The 26,153-nt window shown below is 38.9% G+C and overlaps 1 protein-coding gene across 1 annotated transcript in view; it reads right to left on the bottom strand.

Moving 5' to 3' along the window:
- MARCHF1 (membrane associated ring-CH-type finger 1) overlaps window positions 1-26,153 on the bottom strand; it is a 383,069-nt gene that overhangs the window by 298,722 nt on the left and 58,194 nt on the right. The window contains exon 2 of the mRNA XM_072975092.1: window positions 512-660. Coding sequence (XP_072831193.1) covers window positions 512-660 — 149 coding nt within the window. The remainder of the gene's footprint in view (window positions 1-511; window positions 661-26,153) is intronic.

The raw sequence follows: 26,153 nt of genomic DNA on the forward strand, positions 1-26,153 counted from the left end.
TAAACTGAAAACAAGACAAGAAAGAACATACCATTGATTTGGTCTGCAAATCATTTTTGTAATTATTTGATTCACAATTTTATATGAAAATGAAAATTTCTGATTTCCTTTTTCAGAGATTTTTTTGAATCTATACAGGAAAACACAGCACGCAGGCATTATTTTTGGATAACTCTGCTTGTTTTCCTCCATTGATTCCACTACAAAACATAGAATCGAAGATGGAAACATTAACTATCCCTCTAAGGTCACTGACATAATGGAAGGGCGATGTCTGAAGAAACAGAAAGAAAAAGACATTGTTCTTTAATTCTGAATTGAACTCTAAACGGTAGGAAATGAAGCTGTATTTATTAATACCCATTAGTTAAACTGCATCTATAGGAACACTGTAGCATCTGTGCAAGGACTTTTGTAAAGCAGAGTCGTGTTTCCTTAGAGAGCCCTCCCTCCCCGTTCCCTCAGCATCCATTCGCGCACAAGCCACTCGCGGGGCGATGGCTGCACTCACCAGTGTGGACGTTTGCGCGGCGTCCGCCCACTCCTCCGAGCCCTCGGGGGTCCGCGTGCTGTTGGGGATCCTGCGAGGGTTACGGGCTATCGCTTCACACCAGCCCAGCATTTTCTCCTTCCTCTTATCCCTTTTCAATTTCTGAAATTCTGAAAATAATTTACATTCCCTGAAACAGGTCACTTGTTGCAGTTGTCTGTTTTTGGAAAAAATCTACAAGATGAAATTAAATAAGCAATTTAATGAAATACCAGTGGAGACATTTCATTTTACCGGGGGTGATGCGGAGGAGTAAAAGAACACTGCTGATTATGAATAAGCTCAGAGCCACGCGGCAATGGAAACAGTACACAGCTACTCAAAGGACCTGACGTTTTACGCCCCCATTTGTGACACTTCGAGGCGGTGGGAATTCCTCGCATTGGGTTCTAAGTGTTATTTGCAAGGATCAGTTTCTAACAAAAAGTTCCTCTCTTGGGAGCCAAGAACAGATCCAGCTCCTGATACATCTACATATTTCAATGGCATCTAAAATTTGGCATTGCTTTTCAGCTGAATGTCCTACAGATGCAGAATGTGTTGAACACAGGCCAGTGATAAAAATCACTCCTTCTGGCAGTGGCCCGATTATCTCCCTCATAAAGTTCTGCCAACTAAAGAGGGAGAAATTTTAGTGCTAGCATGGTAAATTTAGTATATGACATCCATCACGAGTGAAATCTACTAAAATGATAATTTAAAAAAATTCTCCTTACTAGATCATGAGTAAAACTATTCCACAACTCTTTCTAGCTTTCCAGAACTTCCCATTTGGGGGATTTTTTTTTTTTTTGTCTCTGAAAAAGTTATACCAACAACGACTTTTAATGTAATGAAGAAAACATCGTTTCCCTGTAAAGTTTTACAGCCTAGTTTTCCACTCCACCACCCTCAGTAATTAGAAATAGTTTATTGTAGGTCTTTAGTTAAATGCATTATACTGTCAATTAAATATCAAAAATAATGTGGAGTAATTATTTTTCACAGCATCCAAAGCAATTAGCAATCTGGTGGCTTATAACATTTCAGGGATTCAAAATAGCACATTTCATAGGACTAACAAAAGTAACATTAGGAAAAGTTGCACTAACGGATTGATGAGTTATTACTCTACATGACAAAATACTCAAGTTAAATGGATCTGAATGATGTAAATAGGAAATTATTTTTTAAAAAAACTTTCACTAAATTAAGTCTTAAGATACTCAATGGAATGGCTTTTTAATAAAACTGGCAATCTAATATGAGTAAATCATTCTTCTGAGGTGCAGGAAAGTGGAGGAATGCTTCAAAACAACTGTTTGAACGAGCAACAAATTATTAATGCTTACCCTTTCAAACCCATTGCTTGAGATCTTATTGAAAACTCTTATCTATGTTATACAAAATCTGCATCTTCAACTAATTTGCATTCCACAGAAAGTAAATATTTCCACATTCCTGGTACACTGTATCTTGGCTAGTCATCAGTTTTTAATTACATTTCTTGAAGTGTGCTAAGAGTAAATGAAAATGAGGATCTTTATTCAAAGGCAGGGAGTGAAATGATACATAATGACCAAAATAGTTTAATCAAGTGCAAACAAATGTTCTACTTGTAAGTCATTTGCCGTTTTTAAAGTTTTAACTCTATAATTAAATATCACTTTAGTACTTATAATAAAGTGTTGAATTCACCCATGAATAAAAAGTGTAGTAAAGGGACCCATGAAATTATATCATCAGTACTCATTCTGGAATGCGTTTTTAAAAGCAGCCAATTTCTTATTTCCCATTTAGCTTCTGAGATTAAATAAGACCGTTTCATGTCATTTGCAGCCTTCGCTTGTGGTGGTGGCGGTGGTCAGAGCTATATTCTTCCCTATTCAGTCAACATTAATCCATAAGTATCTCTTGAGCCCCTACTATACTGAAGGAACTAAAGTCAGCGTGGAAATGCCAGAAAAGGAGGATTATTTTCATTTTTCATTCGAGTCAAAGTCAATACAATATTCTCAAGAATTTTAAAACCCACGAATAACTAGGATCTTTCTGACTTGATAATTTTTGGATCTGTAAACTTATTTGCTCAGAGCCAGGGTGAATGCATGCCCCTTTTGATCTTAGACGTCCTCCCTGAAGGTGGCTTGTGCCACCATTTCTGAACTGTTTGGCTGAAGTCATCATGACAGAGCTCTTCAATTTTGGTTTAGCCCTGCTGATGTAGTATGGTTAAATAATCCAACAAGTTAAAATACTTGCACTCCTTTTACCTTAGTAATGAGTTCATAATAGTCATTGACTCTTCTACATTGGACACTATACTGTCCAGTCCATTATGGGAAAATGGAAAAGGAACACAATACATGACTGTGGCCCTGGAAGACTGGAAAGCTCATCATTAAACTAAGACATATTCATAGGAACCTCTACACAGAAAGTTAAATGTACGGAATGACCAGACCAATCTACGTAGCATCATTTCAGCTTTTTAATATATGAATGAAGATGATGTGAGACTATAAGAAAGCCCTATGATGGTTACATGACTACATTTGGGCATTCACATCATAGTATTATAGGAGAAAAGTTTTTGCCTAATGACTTGCTCAGTATAAGATGCTTCCACCCACTTTACCATCTCCTTGAGAGTCAGAGAATCCTATCTGAATGAAACTAGTGTGTAAATGGCTGCCAAGAAAGCAGCTTAGGTGCAGGTGAGTTGAAAGGGAGAGAGAGGACAGAAGGAAGAACTCAACTGCCCCATCCCACAAATTCCTGTGGCTATGGGACTGTGACGGCTGCCAAAGACAGTATCTTCCTTTCTGTTATCGCTCAACACTCAGACTTCAGGTCACACTTAGAAATGATATTTTTGCAACATTGATGATCAAGTGGAAATTTGGGAAATAGTTTAGACTATAGATTTGAGATAACTGAAGAATTTGTGATGTTGTTTGCCAAGCCTCCACAGACCAGCATTCTTCCCACACAGGTCTGGGGTACTCATCACTTTCTTAGCTGTAAGAACATACTGTCAGTCAGAAGGGGAGGCAAATTATGAACATTTATAATTAACCCTAATGCACTTTAAACTGTAAGGATCATTAGCAATATATCAGAATAGGAAAGTGGTCATTAAGTATTCATGTTAATTACCGTCTAACCACTGAACCAAGCTAATATGAGATGCAGCAATGAGCAACTTCTATGATGATCGCAGGAAATTGAGATTTAACTAAGCTTAATTTTTAATATGCTGCTCTTAGCAGATATTTAATTTAATAAATAGGAGCACAGTGCATTCTCTGTGAACTAAATTGACAGCAAATCCAAATTAGGAAGAAAAAAAGGCAAGGCAGTTGGGTATATATCACAGAGAATAATTTACTTTTGATGCAGGAAACATTTATTAAACACTGCCTTTGCACCAGACACTGGGCTTGCAACTATAGGTAAAGAGATGAAAGAGATCGGGAGCTTAGAGGTAGAGGGGAAACTCACAAGTAGACCAACTTTGGGGAACAAGCAGGGCAATGAGTACTATCCACACTCTGAGGAAAGATGTTTCACTTAGCATCAGCCGAAGGAGAAGGTTGATTCTGGACAGTTCTCCAAAGAAAATACGGTTCCAAATAATTTACATGAAAATTACAATTCTCTCTACACCAAAGGCTTTTGCGGCTACCAGCTGTGTTACACGGCTCCAGGAGGCCCCACTGTAATCCGTGTAAATGGCACCCTGCTCCAAGGGGCTCTTCGCATAAACAGCATGTGAGCTGTGCCCCTGGAAGCCGTGCAGCCCAGTGGGCTGAAAGCCAAGGCCGTTTCTCCAGGTGAAGCTTATTATACGGATCTTACAGCACCCCAGGTCTAATGTGATTCAGTCTTAAAGTAAGAACTTTTTTCCATATAAAAAAATGCAGTTGCCTGCCTCTACCTTGTCTGTCTACCTCTGCAACTGTTTCCTTCCTAAAATTCTGCCCCCCCCGTAGGAGTCAGGAGCCCAGCCAAGGCCTCCCTTCTTCACCACATACACGGAACAGAGACAGCTTCCCCTACCTCCACTCATCTAGAAAACCACCCTCAAATTTGAGACTTGAGAAGAGTCCTTGTCTAAAGATTTGAAAAATTTAGAGATTTTTTTTCCATCAGAAAATTTAGAGATGTGGCTATTTCTTTAACTACGTGTCACTGAGGAATAGAAGTCTTGAAGACCGAACGCTCTTCCCCCCCAGAATAATAATGAAGTCCCATCTCCATGATGAAAGGAACAACTTGCAAGTAAGGGAAGGAAGGGGTAGTTAGAAGTATGCTTCCCTTCCTCAGTGGCTCCAATAAACCTGAGAATTGTTTGCTTCTTAGGATGGGGTGTGTGTGTTTTCCAAGAGTACTCCCTTGATCCTCAAAAAGACTATAACTTGCATGCCTAAAACTCACACCAGCTGCTACTCTGGACGCCTGCCTGGATGCTCTGAAGGGCTCACACATACCTGTGAATTGTCCTTGAAGACTTTGAGTCCTTGCCACCACCAAGGACTGCCTGCTGGGGATGAATTTTGGAAGTCTTTAGACCAGACAGTCTGCAGATTAGATAACTATATTAGATTTACTGCTATGAAATGGAAATAGGTCCTGGGGACCTTCTGATTTCTCTGAGTAGGATGTGAGCTTTCTCAGCTGGAGAGCGGTTCCCTGTTGGACGGTAGGATGGGGACTGCTAACTGATACAGAGCCCAATACGTAACTGTTCATAGTAAAATCAGTGATAGGACAAGATGGGCTCTCCACTTTTGAGTTAAGTTAGAAACTGGGAACAACTATAAGGTGACTTATAGTGAAGGTTTAAATCCTTAAGCACTTTTTGCTTGTGAGACAGGAGGGAAGGGGGCAGGGCACAGCCATTGAAGGAATGACACGGCAATGAGGATAGGACACACTGGTTAGAACCAAGATGGCAGAAGATCGAATTCCAGGAGATCTTGAGCCTCACGGCACACCCACTAGTGCCATGACAGTGCCTCGGCTGACCATAAAAGGGCAAAAGGGGGTGGGACCCAGTTCCTGGAAATCCCTGCCCCTTCCTCGCAATAGTTGGAATAATCCTCCTACTCGTTAGCATGTGAAATTACTCAGCCCATAAAAACTGGCAAGTCCACACTTCGTGGTCGCTTTCTCTCTGGCTTTCTGAAATAGCTCACACTCTGCCTGTGGAGTGTGTATCTACTTTTACTTTAAATGAAACATCCAACACCTCTCGGCTTCTCGCTCCCTCACCTTTTGAGATGGCCCGCATTCTGCCTACGGAGTGTGAATCTCCTAAGTCGCTTCCCCTTCTGCACGAAACAGAGCACACTCTCTCTATGGAGTGTGTAGCTGTCTAAATAAACTTGCTTTCACTTTACTATGCCTTGCTCCTGAATTCTTTCCTACATGAGGCAAGAAGCTATTCTCCGGAAACACTTAGACTATAGGAAAGATATATTTAGTATATAGTTGTCTTTTTAAAACCTCTCCCTCTCCCTTGCAAGCCCTTTTAGAAGCACAGATCTTTCTGGGAGGTCTTATAAGTTCCTCTAGCCTTGTAAGGAAGCCTGGTGGTAAATAAAGAGAAGGGGGCTCCCATGCCCCCTCTGCTGAGGCAGCGCAGAGAGAAGGGCTTGGGAGAGTCAGTCTTGGGAGCAGTGTGAGCTATAACACTAAGGTTGTTAGAAAAGGAGGAGGGACAGCTCCAAGGTCGGCTACCTCGGGAAACCTGTAACAGCAGTGACTCCTCCAGTCTGAATAGACTCCATCACAGGTGAAGGGAAGGGCACGCCCAGCCCAGCACCGCAGATGGGGGAGCTGCTCCTTAGCCGTGACTAAGGAGCCTCTCCATGAAGTCGTGGGGCTGGCTCTGCATTCAGCACACATGTTGGGCCAGTCATGGAGGCATAAAGAGTGAAGTGGGAGGGGCTTAGAGTTTAAACTCTGTCATGTAAAGAGCTTAGGGATCATCACTCTCCTCCTTCCAAAAAGATAAAGCTGAACAAACTCAAAATTGATGCTTTTTCTTGGAACCATTAGAGAATGAGGTGGTAGGGATAAAAAAACACCGCCCCCAAACACAGCGAGACAGATGCATACAGAGACTTTTGGGCAGTTTCAGAATACACACAGAGAAGCTGCTAGAACCATACACTGCTGGTAGCACCAATGATTTTGATGTATTACTGGAGGCACACTATGGACTTGGTTGAGAATGAGAATTTCCTGGGAGCTGCGTTCTTAGTGGAGGCCCCACCTTTCCTGGGTTTTGCCACCAGGAAATTTGGCTAGATCTCATGTGAACAGCTGAGAAAGACACCACTGTGGCACTAGTGGGGAGAATGGGAGAGTAACCATCAAGAAATGTCCTAGAGACTCCTCCTTCAGTGACAGTATCTTAGTACAGTCATAGTAACCTACCTGAGTGAAGGGCATTGCCCCCACTCCAGGCCTTTCTAGGTTTCCTGACTCCCCTAAGGTGGGGAGGGAAACTAAGCAACACTTGTGAAGACCACAGCCCAGAAACACAGGCCCGCTCAAAGACTCAGTCATACAATTACAGAATACAGCCCCTCTTCTGTAACTTACCACCATACCAGCAGGGCTTCTGGATGATAATAGCAGATTACAACTGAGCACACTGCAGGGTGCAAACTCTCTTTGAGAAGGAGCTCTCAGGGAGATTCAGAGTCAACAGAACAGATAGACACAGGATGCTAGAAGAATCTGAGGCATCTGGTAGCAGACTCTGTAGCAAACAGTAAATACAGCCCAATTTCTGGCCAGAATAACAGACACTCGCTTCATGTGCATTTACTTCAGTTTCTACTACCTAATATGACACATGTGATTTTCAACCAAAAAAAAAAAAATTAGAAAGCATACCAAAAAGGAAGAAAGAAAAAAGTTTGAAGAGATGGAAAAAAGCACGAGAACCAGATTCAGACATGACAGATATTGTAATTATCAGATAGGGAATTTTAAAATCAATTCTTCATACGTTAAGGGTTGCGATGGAAAAGGTAGATAGCATACAAGAATAGATGGGTAGGGCAAGTTGAGAGGTAGGAACTCCAAGAAAGAATCAAAGGAAAATGATAGAAATCAAAACACTGTAACAGAAATGAAGAATGCATTTGATAGGCTCATCAACAGACTGGAGAGGGCCAAGAAAACTATCAATGAGTTTGACAATAGATGAGTAGAAACTTCCCAAGTGAAATGCAAGGAGAATGAAAAAAAAAAAAAAAGCAGAACACGCAAGAACTGTCCGATTATTTCAAAAGATTTAACATTTGCCTAGCTGAAATAGCAGAAGCAGAAATAAAGATAACAAAGCAGAAGACATAGTTGCAGGATACAAACTTGATACACAAAAGTCAACTGCTTTCCTATGCACCCAAATGCCTGTATACTGTCAGTGAACAACCAGAATCTGAAATTTGAAAAGCAAACCAACACCATTTTCAATAGCACCCAAAAAACAAATATTTAGGTAAAAATTTAATAGAATAATTAAAGGATCTTTGTGGGAAACTACGTCTTGATTGTAAAAATCAGAGAAAATCTAAATAAATATGCAGACAGATTTTAGGTTCATGGATGGGAAGGCTCAATAGTCATAAGGCATCAGTTCTTCCTAACTTGAGCTATAGATTCAGCACAACTTCCATCAAAATCCCAATAAGCTGTTTTTGTAGATATTGACAAGTTTATTCTAAAGCTTATATGGAAAGGCAAACATCTAAAAGAGCCAACACGATAGTGAAGAAAGACAAAGCTGAAGGGCTCACATTATCCGCTTTCAAAACTTACCACGAAGTGACAGTAATCAGTTCGGAGTGGTATTGGCAAAAGAATGAATGTATAAAACAACAGAACAGAATAGAGAGTGCAAGAATAAACTCATAATTATTATCAACTCATCTTTGAAAATAACAAATGCAATTCAATGGAGAAGAGATAGTCTTTTCTATGAATGGTTCTGGAAGAACTGGCCATTCACACGTGAAAAATCACATCTAGACACAGAATCTTACATCTTTCACAAAAATGAACTCAAAATGGATCACAGACCTAATTTAAGTGAAAACTATAAAACTTCTAGAGGAAAACAAAGGAGAAAATGTGAGTGGCTTTGGTTTCAGCAATGAAGTCTTAGACAAGATACTAAAATCATGATCCATGAAAGAAAAAACTGATGTTAGAATTTATTAAAATTATAAACCTCTATTCCTTAAAAGACTTTTCAGAGAATGAAAACTGAGGCCATAGACTGGGAGGAAATATTTGAAAACTACATACTGGATAAAGAACTTGTATCTAAAATATACAAAGAACTCTTTAAAATCAGTAAGAAAACAACCAACCCAGTGAAAAATGGCCAAATGATCTCAACAGACCCCTCACAAATACAGGTGACAAATAAGCATATGAAAGATGCTCACCATGATATGTCACTAGAGAAATGCAAATTAAATCAACGAGATACCACTACACATCTATGAGAATGGCTTGAACCCAACTGATAACACCAAACGCTCTCCAAGGATACAGAGCAACAGGAGCTCTCATTCATTCCCGGTGGGAAAGCAACAGGGTGCAGCCACCTTGGAAGACAATTTGGTAGTTTTTTTAAACAAATCCAAATATTACCATATAGTTAGATTTAGATTTTATATTTAGATTTACCATATACCAAATACATACCATCTGTATATGTACTGGTCTGTGCACATACACGTTTATAAATATTTCTACCTGTAATTGAGCTAAACATGAGTTCACTTGTAGCTATTTATCCAACTGACTTGAGATTTATGCTTCCACAAAAACCTGTACACAAAGGTTTATAGCAGCTTCACTCATAATTGCTAAAAGCTGAAAGAAACCAATATATCATTCAATAGGTGAATAGATAAATAAATTGTGGTACATCCATACAATGGTACATTATTCAGAGATAAAAAGAAATGGCCTATCAAGCCGTAAAAAGCAATGAGTGAATGTTAAAAGTATATTATCATGTTAAAGAAGCCAGTCTGAAAAGGGCAAATTTATGTATAATTCCAATTACATGCCATTCCGGAAAAGGAAAAATCATAGGAACAGTGAAATAAACAGTGATAGGGCAGTGAAAACATTCTGTAGGACACTGTAATGGTGGGCGCGTTAGAAACACATTTGTGCAAATCTATAAAACTTCACAGTACAAAGTGTAAACCTGAAAATGTACACGAATTAAAACATATCATTTCAAAGGTTGGGAGATCCCAAGACGGAATGTGAAAAATACAATCTAAATATGTGACAAAGATATGAAATGACATCACATAAAAGTATGCGGGAAACTGTGCTGACCTAAGTACTTCACAGAGAGTGGAGTCTATAAGATTAAAAGCAAGAAGTAATTGCACATCAGCACTGTGCTGCCGCTCACATAGCTGTCCCTGTGGAGGTACGAGTTGACAGCTCTGGTACCCAGCTAGACACGTAGGCTGGGATGGAGCAATTAAGTAAGTGGTTGGCAGATAACGAGGGCCATGCTTCTCAGTGTTGGAGTGGGAGGTTGCAATTAAGCAGAGGGAGAAGCCAGGTGCCATGTGGTATTAGAGATGAAAACATCACTATGATTAGAGTTGGCGACATCAGTATGAACCCACATCTAGCTCAACTACATGTAGAAATATTTGAAAACATGTGCATGCACACGGATTAGTACATGTGCAGATACCTCTCTGCTCTGTCAGCTGAGAGGACTTAGAAGCAGACACTCCTCCAGCAAGGAATACACCTCACACTTAAATTTTGGTTTCTAATACTGTTCTCCAATAAAAAGGGCCAGGGCTGCCTGGAGAAATGGCTGATTCCAGGACTGGGGCAGGAAATATACAAGATGAGCCTGGAGCAACCTGCAGTGCCAGAAAGTAAGGAAATGCTGAGAAACAAAACAAAAAACCAACCGAACCACCGACCAATCAAACGCAATGACGGGTAGATGCCAAAGGGACATAGGAGCCAAACAAAATCACTGTCGATGGCTGGAGTTGGAATAATGTGAACCAAGCAAAACAAAGTATTATATATATATCAGATTATAACCCAAAGCATAAGTTAAATCCCTATGAATTCATAGTGATATAAATAACTGAATACAAAATAAATGGGGAAGAGAGAAATCTCTCATGTGGAATTCTAAATAAATCATGCAAATAGTCCACTCTCAAAGGCTGAGAAAGAGCACAATCCCCACTCCAGTACAGACAGTATAAAGTAACAGCATATAATATATAGTATATATGGTATATAGTATGTGTGTATGTATATACAGTATATAGTGTGTGTGTATATATATACAGTGTATACTGTGTGTGTGTGTATATATATATACAGTGTATAGCAACAGTATATAATAACGATATGGAAAGATGGAAAAGACGAGTTAACATCACAGTGGAGAAACCCAACAGACCTCACCTTGGTCGAGTTATTAGGGTTAACACCAACAATGATGTCAGGTTGATAGTATGTACACTTTTTAGATGTGATGAAAATGGTACTTTACCTCCGGGATCTTCCTCCCCCAAACCCGGAACTCCAGTCTAAGAATCAGAAAAATTATGAGGAACCATTGAGGAACATTCTATATAATACCTGATCAGTAATCTCCAAGGCTGTCAAGGTCACCAAACAAGGTGGGACTGGGAAACTGCCACAGATCAGAGGAGCATGAGAAGGCATGAGGTTAGATGGGATGTATCTTGAATGGGATGTTGGGAAAATGACATTAGGTAGAAATGAAGGGAAGCTGAATAAAGTACAGACTTTAGTTAATTTTAATGTATTAACATTAGTTCATTAATTGTAACAATTATGCCAGACTAATGTAAGATGCTCAGAGGGGAAACTATAGAGTGTATGGGAACTCTTTGTATTAAGTGAGCTTTTCTGTAAATCTAGAACAGTTATACAATTTTTAGAAAGTTTGTTTTCAAAACTGAAACATGGATTCTATTTTTCAGGTCTGTGAAAACTACACTCCATTTCTCCAAACAGTTCTAATCAATAGCCAGTAGAAAAGTGCACACGTCCAAAGACAAATGATTTAATTACTCTGACAAATTGGTCTAAATTACATGGTTCAGGCACTTAGCACAAAGAAAGGCAGGTGAAGGTAGGCATTTTGATGCAAGTTATTTTTACCTTCTTAGGAGAAATAAACAAATAACTACAAGAGGTCGGCAGAAAAATATGTATTACTTGTTTGGGATTCAAAAGTGACCAAATTGGTTTTACTTAAAGTTCCAAATAAATTAATCACCACTGGGTTGAAAATAGGCTAACTTCCACCCTCATCTCTGTAGAAATGAGGAAATTTAGTGAAAGATTGAAATTCCTAAAATTTAGTGTGCAGTGTCTTTGAAGAATACATTTGCTATGTGGACCAGACATGTTCAAGAAGTCTGTTTACCAAGGATATGAAAATGTAATTGTGTAAGAAGGAAAACAAAAGCAAAAAAGAAACTTCAGTTTCTTGAGTAGCTTTATGAACACATTTAAAGGTGTTTAAATAAAATATGGGCTTCTAACTTTTTCCAGTGTGAAAACATCTTATCTATCTTTTTATCATAAAAAGTTTAGCAAGCCATTGATTTCATAGTAAATATATTTTATGTATATATTTATTGAGAAAAAGCATCGCCATGTGAAATTTTCTGATTGTAATAACTTTGTCATCCATCCCCTAGATTTATGTCTCCATCTTGAAAGTCACTGAAATGTCTAGATGTTTTGCTTAAAATTTCAAGTACGTAGTTTTTACCATCCTCATTGAGCCTGAAAATATAGCTTTCAGGAAGATTGGTTTCCTTTCAAATTCTCTTGATCTTTGAGCTCATTTCAAGAGGATTATGTTACTCATTACTCAAGCGAAGTTTCAGAAAGGCATATCCCTTTGTAACAAGTAGATGCTACAGAACATTTCACATCAAATATTTTAAACACCTTTCATTGACCCACTTAAAACCATACCATTGGGTTACTGCATTATTTAATATACACAAAACTCTGCATGGCTAACATGTGAAAAATGTATGAGGATATAAATACAGACGTGCTTGAATTTCTAGGTTTATTAGAGGAACTTTTATCATTTATGTAAATGTAGTTTTTTCCCCTAAGTTTTGAAAAACTCTTAATTAAAAATAACTTTCTAGACCACTTTCCTTGTTTTGTCCATGCTAAGGGACTCTGAACCTCTATTCGTTTCCTTTTCTATCTTACCAGATGAAATTTCTACTCAATTATTTTATAATCAAAGAGAGATTTTATTTGTTGGACACTGTCACTCTTCTAGAAGAGCTACATGTTTCCCTCTTTACATTTTCATTTAGGGAACTAGAAGACAACAGTATAATTTAATATTTTCTAATGTTTCTACTATATATTTTACATACTTAGTGTAAATCTGAACGTTTATTAATGTTTGAATGTCATCAACCACTGGGGTACATCTTTTTTGCCTGTATTTTTTACCTGACGTTCCAAATATATCTTGGTAGTTCACTCAGACTTCTTTTGCAAGTAAGTAGATTGGCAAATAAGTAGATTTCTTAGTGGCAAGTATATACCAAAAATCAGTAAATTCTTATTACTCACTCCCAAAGAATCTCCCTCTTCCCTCTCCAGTAGTGATAAATGCATAAAATAAAGAAAAAAAGGGAATACAGTTCCTAGTATTTTATTAAATTTAAACTTGTTATCCAATTTCTTTAAGTCTTTAAATAATCAGTAATAATCATGGTAAATATAAGGTTTTTAAACAAAATCTTGTCAAATGAAACATATGGAAGCCTACTTGTGGATTTCCTTCCATATCTGAGGTTAACTGAACATACAGTATCCATAATATAGTAGAATTTACTTATTTTAACATTAAAATTATGTGTGACCTAATAAGAATTACATTTCAATGTCCAAAATATGATTGAGTATACTACTGTATACACTGAGTCTTTTTTTTAAATCATGGACACTTGACCTGATTAATAACTCAGATATCAATTACCAAGATTTTTCTTTTTATACTACATTTATTTGCCACAAATGACTCTTTGCCATTCTCAGAAATTACATGCCCTTAAATATTCAGTAATATCTGGGTTTTGAATATCATAGTTTAATTGATGATAAACCAATGCCCAAATTCAAAATGATAAAAGATATATTCACTGTCAATAAATTACTTTTTAATTTTTGTTTCCTGAGAAGCTGACCCTTGTAAGTCTCCTTGTGGCCGCTTATCTGTGTTTTTCTCCTTGTGATGTCTTTTCCCAGCTCCTGTAATTTTGTCATGCAGTCTATAAAAAACTACTCCAGCAGTAACCCTGCAATACCTTGCCTGGTTACATACTTGCTTCCCTGTCTGTGAGAGCTTGTAGATTATTTACTCCACCACCAGAGAGCCTCTTGCATTGCATTGCTATTCATTCATTGTCTGCCTCCCTACCTACATTGAGGGTACTCTGAGAAAGGGGTGAAGCTGTTTTCCAATGAATCTCTTCTATCTTCAGGGCCAAAACCAGATCATAACACTCCGCAGATACTCAACAATATTAGATGAATATTAAAATAGGAAGAAGAAATGCAGGCCGCCACAATACAGAAAATATTGTCCACATGTTAATGACAAGCAACAACATTACCCAGGGCTGAACCCTCTTTAACACTGTCTACATACATAACATATAAGAATGGTATAAAAACGTAAATTAGAATTAAAGTCGTAAAGAGAGAAGGTCATTTTGCCAGGATATGACAAAAACTGCAAACTACTTTCATGATACATAGGATGCTGGCATCAAACCAGAGACTATAAGATATAGAAAACTATCCAACAGTTGATGCTAAAAGAGAAAACCAAAACTTAATTTGAATGCATCAAAAATTATGAGCTTTTGCAGAGTTCTAATGTTGCTAATTTCACCATAAAAGAGAAAAGAACATGCATGTATATACACAAACAAATGTGTAATTTGGAACTGATTCTCTGAGAGCTAAATTTCGATATGCAAATAGTAATTTTTAAAACAGCAGCTGTGAAGAGCCACGTAAAGATAAATTTGACATTTACAATGTATTCTGTTTCATTGTGGAAGAAAAATTTTGAACTGACGATAAAAGAAGAAAAGGAAACTTTGTTTTTTGACAATAAAATAAAAAGAGACTTCGGTGGACTTTATACCCCTCCAAAGATTGCCTGTATGTTCAAGGCATGCACCTTAAGAGAACTTTTTCCCCCCAGAATAGAGTCATATGAAATAGAGAGAAAGCTCTAATATGACATTACGCCCTGTTGCCTGATTCCTGACTACACCTTTTCAGTAACATGTAATAGATGCTTTACAATGGACTAAACAGCTTCTTAAAATTTAATCCATAATGCACAGGAAATGCCTGAAGCTTGAAACAATAGCTCAAAAGGAGCAAGGTTACTGTAGCCAAAGAAAAGAAAAAAGGATCTAGAGAAGCAAAAAAAAAAAAAACCCAGGAAGGAATGGTAGTTCAGGAATTATAGGAGTGAGCTGAATGATACCTAGGTGTCACACTTTATTGCTTAATCATAATCAACACCCATGATAACTTGTTTCATGCAGGCTTATCTAGGGCTTCTGAGCTGTAGCCAGGTGCAAACAGTAGGTATGCTTTAGGGCATTTGCTGTAAAGATGCTTCGTGACCTTTGGCAATGGGAAATCTCAATAACAGGAACCACCCAAAGGATTCGCTCGGACAAGCTGCAGACAGATTCCATGTGCTCATTCAGTAGGCTGAGAAGTAAAGCCCTGACCCATGAGACTGCGGTTTCAGAGCAGGGGTAAGCTTCACCTCAGGACCCTTGATCTCTTGCTTTCTTCGACCCCAGAATTCATCATCAAATAAAAATGCAAGTTCCATATTATATGTTGCTACTGCTGAAAACTCTCCCCAGATAGTTTCTGTCAGACAACTCAAGGAGGATAGACAAAATAAGAGAGCATTTTCCAACAATTTATCTATTAAAGAACATTATAAAAGTCTATTTTGTTAAGGTAAGAAAACATTAAGGCTATTCAATAAAAGTAACCCAATGATCACTCCATATTACACAAAATTATATAGCTTTGTTTAAGAATCACTTCATGATTTAGATAAGTTACTACAATACTATGTCCAGATTTTACATTGTTACTGTATAGCACAGGGAAATATATACAAGATCTTGTGGTAGCTCACAGCGATGGTGGGGGGGAATATGACAATGTTACAAATCAAGACTCTCTTGTCATTACTATACATTCTCTATGCTCCTGTGCACAACAAAAATCTCATGCTGGGTTGTGGTCAACATGTAGGAAGACTGGTTGAAATAATATTGGAAATTGGCATCTTGCAAAACAGTGAATCCTCCCAAACCTGTCTTTGAATATTAGAGAAGTGTAAAAACCTAAGAAATGTACATCCTTAAATATTGGTCTTGTTTTAGGCATTTGGAACTCAACTTAGTGACTGAGTCAAAGGTTCAGTATACAACACATTGTTTAACAAATTTCTAGCTATGCAGGATTTCCATGTGTTTCAAATACAATAATATAAGAAAAAAATAATGACTCAGAAAGAATTATTTTTCAATTATCTATATAGAATTTTTCTAAATTTCTGTGTTGTATTAAAAAATGTCTAGAGGTTCCACAGAATAGAGAGCCCAGAAATGAACCCACAAACTTTTGGTCAACTAATCTTCGACAAAGGAGGCAAGAACATACAATGGAATAAAGACAGTCTCTTCAGCAAATGGTGTTGGGAAAACTGGACAGCAGCATGTAAAGCAATGAAGCTAGAACACTCCCTTATACCATACACAAAAATAAACTCAAAATGGATCAAAGACTTCAACAAAAGACAAGATACAATAAACCTCCTAGAAGAAAATATAGGCAAAACATTAGATGACATACATCTCAAAAATGTTCTCCTAGGGCAGTCTACCCAAGTAATAGAAATAAAAGCAAGAATAAACAAATGGGACCTAATGAAACTTACAAGCTTCTGCACAGCAAAGAAAACCATAAGCAAACAAAACGACAACCTATGGAATGGGAGAAAATTTTTGCAAATGATGAAACTAACAAAGGCTTGATCTCCAGAATATATAAGCAGCTCATATGACATAATAAGAAAAACACAAACAACCCAATCCAAAAATGGGCAGAAGACCTAAACAAGCAATTCTCCAAGAAAGACATACAAATGATCAACAGGCATGTGAAAAAATGCTCAATATCACTAATTATCAGAGAAATGCAAATCAAAACTACAATGAGGTATCACCTCACACCAGCCAGAATGGCCATCATTCAAAAGTCCACAAATGACAAATGCTGGAGAGGCTGTGGAGAAAAGGGAACCCTCCTACACTGCTGGTGGGAATGCAATTTGGTGTAGCCACTGTGGAAAACAGTATGGAGATTCCTCAAAAGACTAAGAATAGACTTACCATATGACCCAGGAATCCCACTCCTGGGCATATATCCAGAAGGAACACTACTTCAAAAAGATACCTGCACCCCAATGTTCATAGCAACACTATTTACAATAGCCAAGATATGGAAACAGCCTAAATGTCTATCAACAGATGACTAGATAAATAAGAAGTGGTATATTTACACAATGGAATACTATACAGCCATAAGAATTGACAACATAACACCATTTGCAGCAACATGGATGTTCCTGGAGAATGTCACTCTAAGTGAAGTAAGCCAGAAAGAGAAAGTAAAATACTATATGAGATCGCTCATATGTGAAATCTAAATAAAAAAAAAGAAGAAGAACATAAATACAAAAGAGAAACAGACTCATAGACATAGAATAGAAACTTGTGGTTGCCAAGGGGGTGGGGGGTGGGAAGGGACAGATTGGGACTTCAAAATGTAGAATAGATAAACAAGATTACACTGTATAGCACAGGGAAATATACACAAGATTTTGTGGTAGCTCACAGTGAAAAAAAATGTGACAATGAATGTATGTATGTTCACGTATAACTGAAAAATTGTGGTCTACACTGGAAATTGACACAACATTGTAAAATGACTATAACTCATTAAAAAAAATTAAAAAAACTGTCTAGAGGTTCCAAATGACTATTGTCATTAGGATGTGGCACACTGTCCATTTGAAAAGCTTTACCATTCAAACTAATCCCATTTTCTATTATTCCTGTCATTGTCCATATGTCTAATCTTACAAGATTTTGTTTCAAAACTTATTTAAGATATGGACAAAAATAGAGCAGAGTTGCATTTCTGTCTAGTACCCAAGTTTTCTGTTTGCTTTGGCTCGGTTTGTTGGCATATTATGAATAGCGTTTTACACAATGCAGAAGGGAAATATTTTAAAAATTAATTAACTTCCATGACAAAGAATCTGAAGTGCACATATCTTCCCTGATTGCTGTCACATTTACCCAACATTATAGTGAAGCAGAATGGGATGAATTAAAGGAAACTGTCAGTCTAGAAATGTTGCCTTTCTCATCATAGTGCAGAGAAAGATTAAGATGCCTTGAAATTTTAAAAAAAAGTCAGTGAAACATAAATCAGGGTTTTCATATGTGAGAAACAAAGTAGCCCTTTCCCCTCATGTATTATGGTAAGATTCTCATCCCTAATCACGTGTAAAGAGTTTTTGTTGTTGTTGTTGTTTTTAACATGGTATGGCACAATTCGGGGTGTTTAGTGAAAGCTCTAACTTGGGAAAAATTATTTAGGTAGAATATAATAACAAGATTGGTATTTAACCAGTGTTTTGTCTAAAACTATCTAATCCAATATCAGAACTGTACTTAAGTTCCTTCTGGCCCATGGTGCTGTGTGGGGCTCATTCAGAGAACTTTAAACACAAGTCTTTGCCCTCTAGAGGACTTCACAGGAAAAGGCATAGAACATAAAAGACACACATAATTTAAATTTGATTAATTATGGTAAAGTATATGTATGTGACCCTATGAAACCAGACACAGAAGATAATAGCATAGGGTGTGCATCTGACATCTCTATTTACATTATATGAAAACTTTCTGCTTATTCATTTATCATGGCATTCTGTGTACACTTCCTTTGTTAATATTTGAGACCAGGAATTCCTAGTTCATGAGTAATCCAAAATCAAATGCAGGGAAAGTTTGTTTTCGACAGTTTATTAAAATGACTAATTTCATGACCTGAAATGTTCAAAACGATTGAAATGTGTTAGCCAAGAAGGCTGTTTGATACTGGAGTTCATTATTAACTAATTTAGTTGAGAAGCAGCTTAAAGTTTGAGATGAAGATGTTTAAAAGAAAAAAAAAATAAGAGAAGTAATACAATAAAACCAGCCATTATGTAGAGTTGGATGTTTTACTAGGCACAGTGGAATGGAATTCTAAATATGTTAGTGTAAGTGATATTTCATTCTAATTCAAAATTACCTTGGGGATCCTGCATACTTTTAGCCAATCCTTCTGACATATGTAAAGTGAATGTTTTCTGCAGCTGTGTATCACCTTGAAGTAAAACTAAGTTGATTGCCTTCCCAATGGGGAGAACAAGACAACAGTTGATTAAAGTAGAATGCCAAAGAACACTTACTTTCTAAATCTACCCAAGTAGACCCCTGAAGAATGGGAACTCTGTACCCATAATAGAAGATGAAAATAGACCCTTGGGAGGGTTGACTGGAAGATAAAAGCTCTCAACAAAGAATTATCTGATGTAAGAAATATTTGAAAATCACGCTTCCCTTTTCTACAATAAATACTAGTGTGACAGGCAACTTCCTTGTTTTACATCAGAAGAGCTATCGCAGTAGTGCTGTATCTTGAAGTGAAAGATAAACATGGTTGATTACAAGTTACCTGCATTCAAGAAGCATTTATGCCAAAACAAATAATTTATCTATTACTTTCAAAATACTTTCAAGACAAAAAAAAAAGTGAAACTCACAGAAATGGAGTAGAAGGGTGGTTGCCAGAGGCTGGGGGCTCAGGGAAAGGTGGAGATGTTTGGTCAAAGGGTACCAATTTTTAGTTATAAGATGAATCAGTTATGAGGATCTAATGTCCAGCATAGTGACTACAATTTAAAAAATTGTATGATGTACTTGAAACTTGCCAAGAGAGTAAATCTTTAACCTCACCACACACATACACACAAAAGTAACCATTTGAAGGAATGGATGATTAGCTAACTTGATTGTGGGCAACATTTTACAAGGCATGCATGTATCAAATCATCACCTCACACACTTGAAATATATACAGTTTTGCCCACTGTACCTCAATAAAGCTGAAAAAACCCAAAATTGTTTAAAAATGATACTTCCAAGATAATCTGTACTAGAATACCAGAAATGTGGCTATAAATTGTCATATGTTGTGATACTTCTCAGCATTTATTGTAAAATAAATAAAGTCAAACTGGGAAGACCCAATTCACTAGAAACTTCAAAAAATCAACTTCTTAAGGTTCTTCTCCAGCTCGTGGACATCTCGCTCCTTCCATCAGACTAAGGAAACTGAAGCCTAAGTAAGTTTCCCTTTAAGTACCAAGTTCACAACCCCCATGGAGGTAGTGCGGGCGCGGGTGTGGGGAGAGGGGACCTTGTTTATATGTTTAGGTGAAACTTGAACTTAGAAATTACACTAGTCCTCAGTGATACGTCAGTCCAGACTCTTGTGCCTGGGACTCGGCCTCTGCTGCTGTCGCCTTGTTCCCTGACACCTGGTTATCTCAGCTCCTGTCAAGAGGCAGGCTGCCGTCAGGGCTGGGCTTTTTTGCCTTTCCATCCACCCGGTGGGAGCTGCTGCTGCTGGCAGCCCTGCCTGCTCCCTGATGGCAAATTCCCAGGCACTGTGACTCCCCGGCCTCTGCCCTTCCTGGCCTGGTGACACCAAGTGTGTGGGAGCAATGCCCAGGGGGAAGCTAAGCTCAGGGAGAGACAAAGTGGCACAAATCCCTTGCCCTTCCTCCTGCTCGTGGACTGTTCTGGGGCCCAGGGGTTCTACAGGTCTGCCCTGGACACCTCCTCTTTGTGCTAGCCGACTCACCACGTTTTCTTGTGAAGCTATGGGAAGAAAGATAACGCAGTATCTTTTTGTGTTTTTCTGCACCTGCACTGCTCTCCAGCTGGACCCCTAATAAAGCATTAGTGTGGAAGCCTTGCCTCAGACTCCTTTCTCTAGACTACCTGGGCTAAGACAGTAATTGCAACCTAAATATTGACTTTGATTCTTATTTTTAAAGACTTGAATTAAATTCAGTTTAACAAGCATTACCATCTACAGCACAGGACGTCAGAAGGCTATACACATGCGTAGGGTCTGGGCTGAGCTGGCGATCTGGGTCTCGCAAAAGAGATGGACACGGGGCTTAGAGAAAGAGTTACTAACGGAGTGACATCTGAAATATTTAACAACCAGTGTGGCACGGGGACTGCTGATTGCAGTAGATATAATCCTTTGGGTTGTTGGATCATCAGAGATGCTATGGCAGCCAGGTGGCAAGACTTCACTCGGAAGGCTGAGGTCTGCATCATTCACCACCTGCAGCAGAGAGGTGTGGGACCATTTTAATAGCTGGTCTGGGAGACCTGGCATGCACCATCAGCTCTGCACACCCAATGCTGCAAGTCCCAGAGATGCATGAATAAAAAGATATCCACGTGGCTGAGATTTTATTGCATAGAAGCACTGGATTACTTAAATTCTTAGAAAACTTTTGTCCTTTATATGCTCATCTTTGGGATAGTTGTCCTCCTTTGAAGAAAATTTTCTACTTGACCTTCCTGAAAAGGACCCAAATGTAGAGGGAAAAAAACCCAAAAACCTCCCATCACCTTGCAATGTGCACTTCAACCACAGGGATGTGAGCTACTTTTATACACAATAATATTTATGAATTTCTTTGGAAATTTTGATATCATGTCTACATGCTATCTCAATAAGCCTCCTCTTTCTGTAATTTTAGTCAGTCCAGGATAATTCATAATGAGGAGAATTGAATTCAGTTTTACCTGCCTTACATTGACACATATGTTGAGTTTGATTTCAAATGCCTGCCTTTTTTTTTTTTTTAACATACGGCTGATACCCTTCTTGAAATGTTTTCCTTCAGTTCGTCTTCAGGTAAATGTGTTCAGGTAGCTTTGTGAGCTACACAAGTGATTCCCTGGGATGTCCACAATTTTGAGTTTCTCAAAGGCACTGATGTGAAAAAGCAGCTCAGCAAGATTCCGCAATGAAATATACAAAATCTCAATAATCTGTCACAGTTTCTTCCAAAATTAACTCAAATTGGTGATGATTAAAAATCCCAATAGGAAAGAAAATTCACTCCTTTAATTACATCGCCCAACACAACATGCAGTGAGAACCGCTCACAGATCTCACAGCATGACTGTCCTGCTCTGTGACAGGATGGAAATTGGGCTCATGAACCCTCCCTTCTGATTTGAATAAAATATTGCAATCTTTATTTGTCCCCTTTTGTTGCAGGTACTAGTATGTGAAAACTGACCTCACTTTTTCCATGCTTTAAACAAAACTATCAAATCTTTCCCGAAGTGAACTGCTCAGTTAGGATTCTGTAAACTGCTAAGACTCGTGCAAACCACGCTACAGCGTCAGGGCAGTTCCATTCATTCAGCTGGCTGCTTGGGGGCTATTTGCTGAGAAATGATGACCTGATTCTGGCCAGGGGAACGAAGGAGAGGAATTTAACACACTTCTGAAGGCGGAGTAATAAATTAATATTTGGAGAAAGGAGATTTCAGACAGAGATAATGGCAGAGAATCAGAGAACACAGAACCATAAAGATGTGTGTGGATAAAGAAAGGGGAAATATTAGAACTGGAATTTCGAAAAGCCCTTATTAGATAAATTACTTATTAGATGTGATTACTGTTTATTAGCCCTCATCAGACACAGTCTCCTTGTTTTAAAGATGAAGAAATTCTCAGAGAAACTGTCTTGACAACTCTCAGAGAAACTGTGTCTTGACAACTGCGTCACGCAGAAGACTTTCCTTAAAGGAGATCCATGTATCACAAAAGTGAGGATACAAAGTACAGGCGTTTTCTAAAAATTTAAGTAATCCAGTATTTCTAGACGTAAAAATTATATCTGGGTAGCAACAATGGACAGTCCAACACTAGATCTTTCAATGTAGCCCTAACCTGTTTCCCCCAAACTGGACTCCACAGCCAGCTCCAAGTGTGTCCACGTCAGTGTCCTACAGGAATGGTCGAATTACTATGTCTCAGACGGAACTTCTCTTCTCTTCAAAATCGCTCTGTCACCTAAAAATGCCACTTTTGTGAAGACTTCCCATCCACGTTCTAACTAGAAATGTGGACGCCATCTGTGGTTACTGTCCCTCTTCGTACTTCTAGTCAGCCACTAGAATAGAGAGATGGACTTCAGAATGCATCTCTGGTCCAGCTCCACATCCTGTCCACATCCTGCTCACCCTGGCTTGACTCCATCTCTTCAGTTCTCCTCTGAATCATTAGAACATCTCCCTAACTGGCTTCCCTACTCTGCACGTAGCACGTGGAATCCCACCGCAGCCTCCAGCTCAGTGGCAGCTTGAAGTACTCTTATGAAAAAGAATTGGGATCAGAGTTAGGGTTTTAGATTTGGTACAGAAGTGATTGTATAGAAGTTAATATTAGACATCATGGAAATATAGGTTATTGCCCCCAAAAAGGATGGTGAAAAAGGAGAAGAGGTGAGGACAAAAATTCAGCTTTTCTACAGTCTACAGCTGATTCATTTCTCTAGTCTTGCATGAGGATATGGAATATTCTTTCATCAATTCACTAGTTAAGTCAGAAAATTAACTAGCTAGATTTTCCAAATAGTTACAAGAAGAAATATTGATAGTGGATGCTATGGAGAGCAAAATGCTAAGCTAATAGTGTTTGATGATTAATTAATCAGATACTTTAAAATAACTTTATGGATTCGATCACGGATTTAATTGTGTCAAACCATTCTTTAATTAGTACCAATTTTTTGAAGTTTTTGGGAGCCGAAAATAGTCCCAAATTATACTTTAAAAAGTCCACAGGTTTCTGAATAACTATTATCCATGCTTAACTCTCTGGAGGCTGTATTAAGAACTGTACTGTATAAATGATAATGACAGCCTTACATTATAAGCCACTTTTATCTGCCATCACTTGTGATCTCAAGATCAGTCATTTTCTTTGCTACAGCAATAATCTTGATTAAATGTCTATGTGACAGAGGCATCAATGACTTAATCCCAATACGTTCACCATTTATCTTTTTCTTCCTACACGTTCAGGGTTTGGACCTTTGCTCTCTCTTCAACAATGTTTTTTTGCTTTGTTTTTTTTTGTTTTTAACAGTCACTGCACATCTGAATCAACAGGAGAGTTCAAAAAAAAAAATCACCATTGCTTCAGTCCCATCCCACCCATCTTTATTCAATTAGTTTGTACATGGATGTGGGAACCATTATTTTTTCCAATGAAAACACAGGGTTGAGAATCTCTGATCTACAACTCTCTTCCATTTTCTGGAGAAGTTATCCATTATACTGTCAAATTTTACCTCACCCCAACCTCTCATTTTCCTTATCTGTATATAAATACATCTAAATCCCCACTCAATCAACACCTCGACATGGCCAAAAAAGGAACTCGGAGCACTCCTCCTAAAGTCCATCTTCTTACCTGCAAAAGAACTAAAAAGTGCGGAGCTTTACTCATAGCGCTTCCACCCCTGATGTCCCTGCGAATACTCTTGTCCTCTGAGAGCACAGTCTTCACAAAGCAGGCAGAGTGGACTGTTAAAAATGCAAATTGGATCATGTCTGTTTACAACCCTCCCAGCCTCTGGTTACACTTAGAAGGAAGCGCAGTGTCTTGCCGTGACCTCCGTGCAGGTCTGCGCGAGCACGCGTGCACATCCATGTGTGCGCACACGCCCGGGCGGGGTGGCGGCCGAGGGGGCAGGGGGTGCCCGCTGCTTTCAGATGTGGAGTCTCACAGGGGGTTTTCAAGCTGTCTGATGACGTTCTTTCCTGTGTGTCTCACTTTTCTCTTTCAGCCCCTTTGTCAGAGCAAAGAGCCCTCTGCCTCTTTGGCGTGCTCCCGTTTTCCTGGACCTCATTTGGCAAACATTTGTAGGGATTCTGCCAAATGCCCTGTAGTCACGTCCGTTTTGGGCAGACACTTGCCAGGAACGAGTCTGCTTCTGCAGAACACGGGCTGCTTTACTGCAGTGAGCATGAAGGAGGCGAGGTAAGTCGCAGCGGCGGTGAGCAGCCCAGGTGGGAGGTACCGGTATTAAAAATGAAAAGATATTTGCTCACCTAAGTGAATCTGTAGTTGTTCTGACTTCGTGCTCAGACAGTAAGTGGATGGAACCCGTGCCCCTCCGTGAATCAGGGAGTCAATTAAAGAGGCACTGCTTTGGGGCTGCCCGGGTTTCAGGGCATTTTCCTGGCCTGTTGAAGGCTTTCCAAATTTGGGATGTGGGAGGCCCTGAGCGCCTTTTTGAATTCAGTCCCACCCCATGCCTTTGTTCTGGAGTTTAGGCAGGATGGGGTCGTGCCCTGGATCCAGCAGCACGGGTACACGTGAGTCCATTTCTCTGCTGGGTGCTGAGAAAGATTGTAGGAGCTTCTCTGTTCACATAACTGAAGGACTCTCCCCCTAAGCCATAAAATAAACTCCCCTCAGCGGTTTGTGGCTCATGTAGAATTAAAAAAAATAAATAATTTATAGGTACCATTACCACGCACTGTGGGAAGTCAGTTTTTTGTACCAGCAATTGCAGGCTAATTCGGTAAACATCTTCCTGGTGCTACCAGGATGCCCCTTTCCCACCACGGGATGTCAGGACTGGACGTGCCAGGGATGCGAGAGGCTTCGTTTGAGTGGCACCATGTAACACGGACTTCCAACACTTCTGTCCCCTGAGAAATTACAACGAACAAAGCGCCACCTGGTTCCACGATGGAACAAGATTAAGTGGCTCAACTATTAATAGAAAGACATTTCAGATTTCCCAGGGAAGAGGTTTAGAAGGGAAACTCATTTTTCAGGTAACCTTAAAAGTGCTGCTATGACTTTATATAACTTGAGCACATCGTAGCAGAGTCCTGGAGATGGTGGGCCACACATTGTCCCTGTAGCTTCTCCATCAGGGGAGGGCTGCAGGGTCCTGGGGCTCAGACTGGGGTGACTGAGGCAATGAGATGGGGTCCTTGGCTACAGATGTGCTCAGGACGCCAACACAGTGGTCCAGTGGCACAAGTGTTCCCAAATATGCCAGCTACATTTATACAACATTCATATAAATGTGACTTTCATGGCAGCATTATTTATAATTACAGAAAAGTGGGAACAATCTAAACATCATTTGTGGGATGTGATTAAATCAGTTTTACAATATAAACAGTGAAGGAGGCTGACACTCATGATGCATTGTTTAAAGGGAAAAAAGCAAGTTTCAGGCTACATAGAGTACCATCCCCTACATTTATAA

This window comes from Vicugna pacos, chromosome 2 (assembly GCF_048564905.1).
Source record: "Vicugna pacos chromosome 2, VicPac4, whole genome shotgun sequence".
In the NCBI taxonomy this organism is placed as follows: domain Eukaryota; kingdom Metazoa; phylum Chordata; class Mammalia; order Artiodactyla; family Camelidae; genus Vicugna; species Vicugna pacos.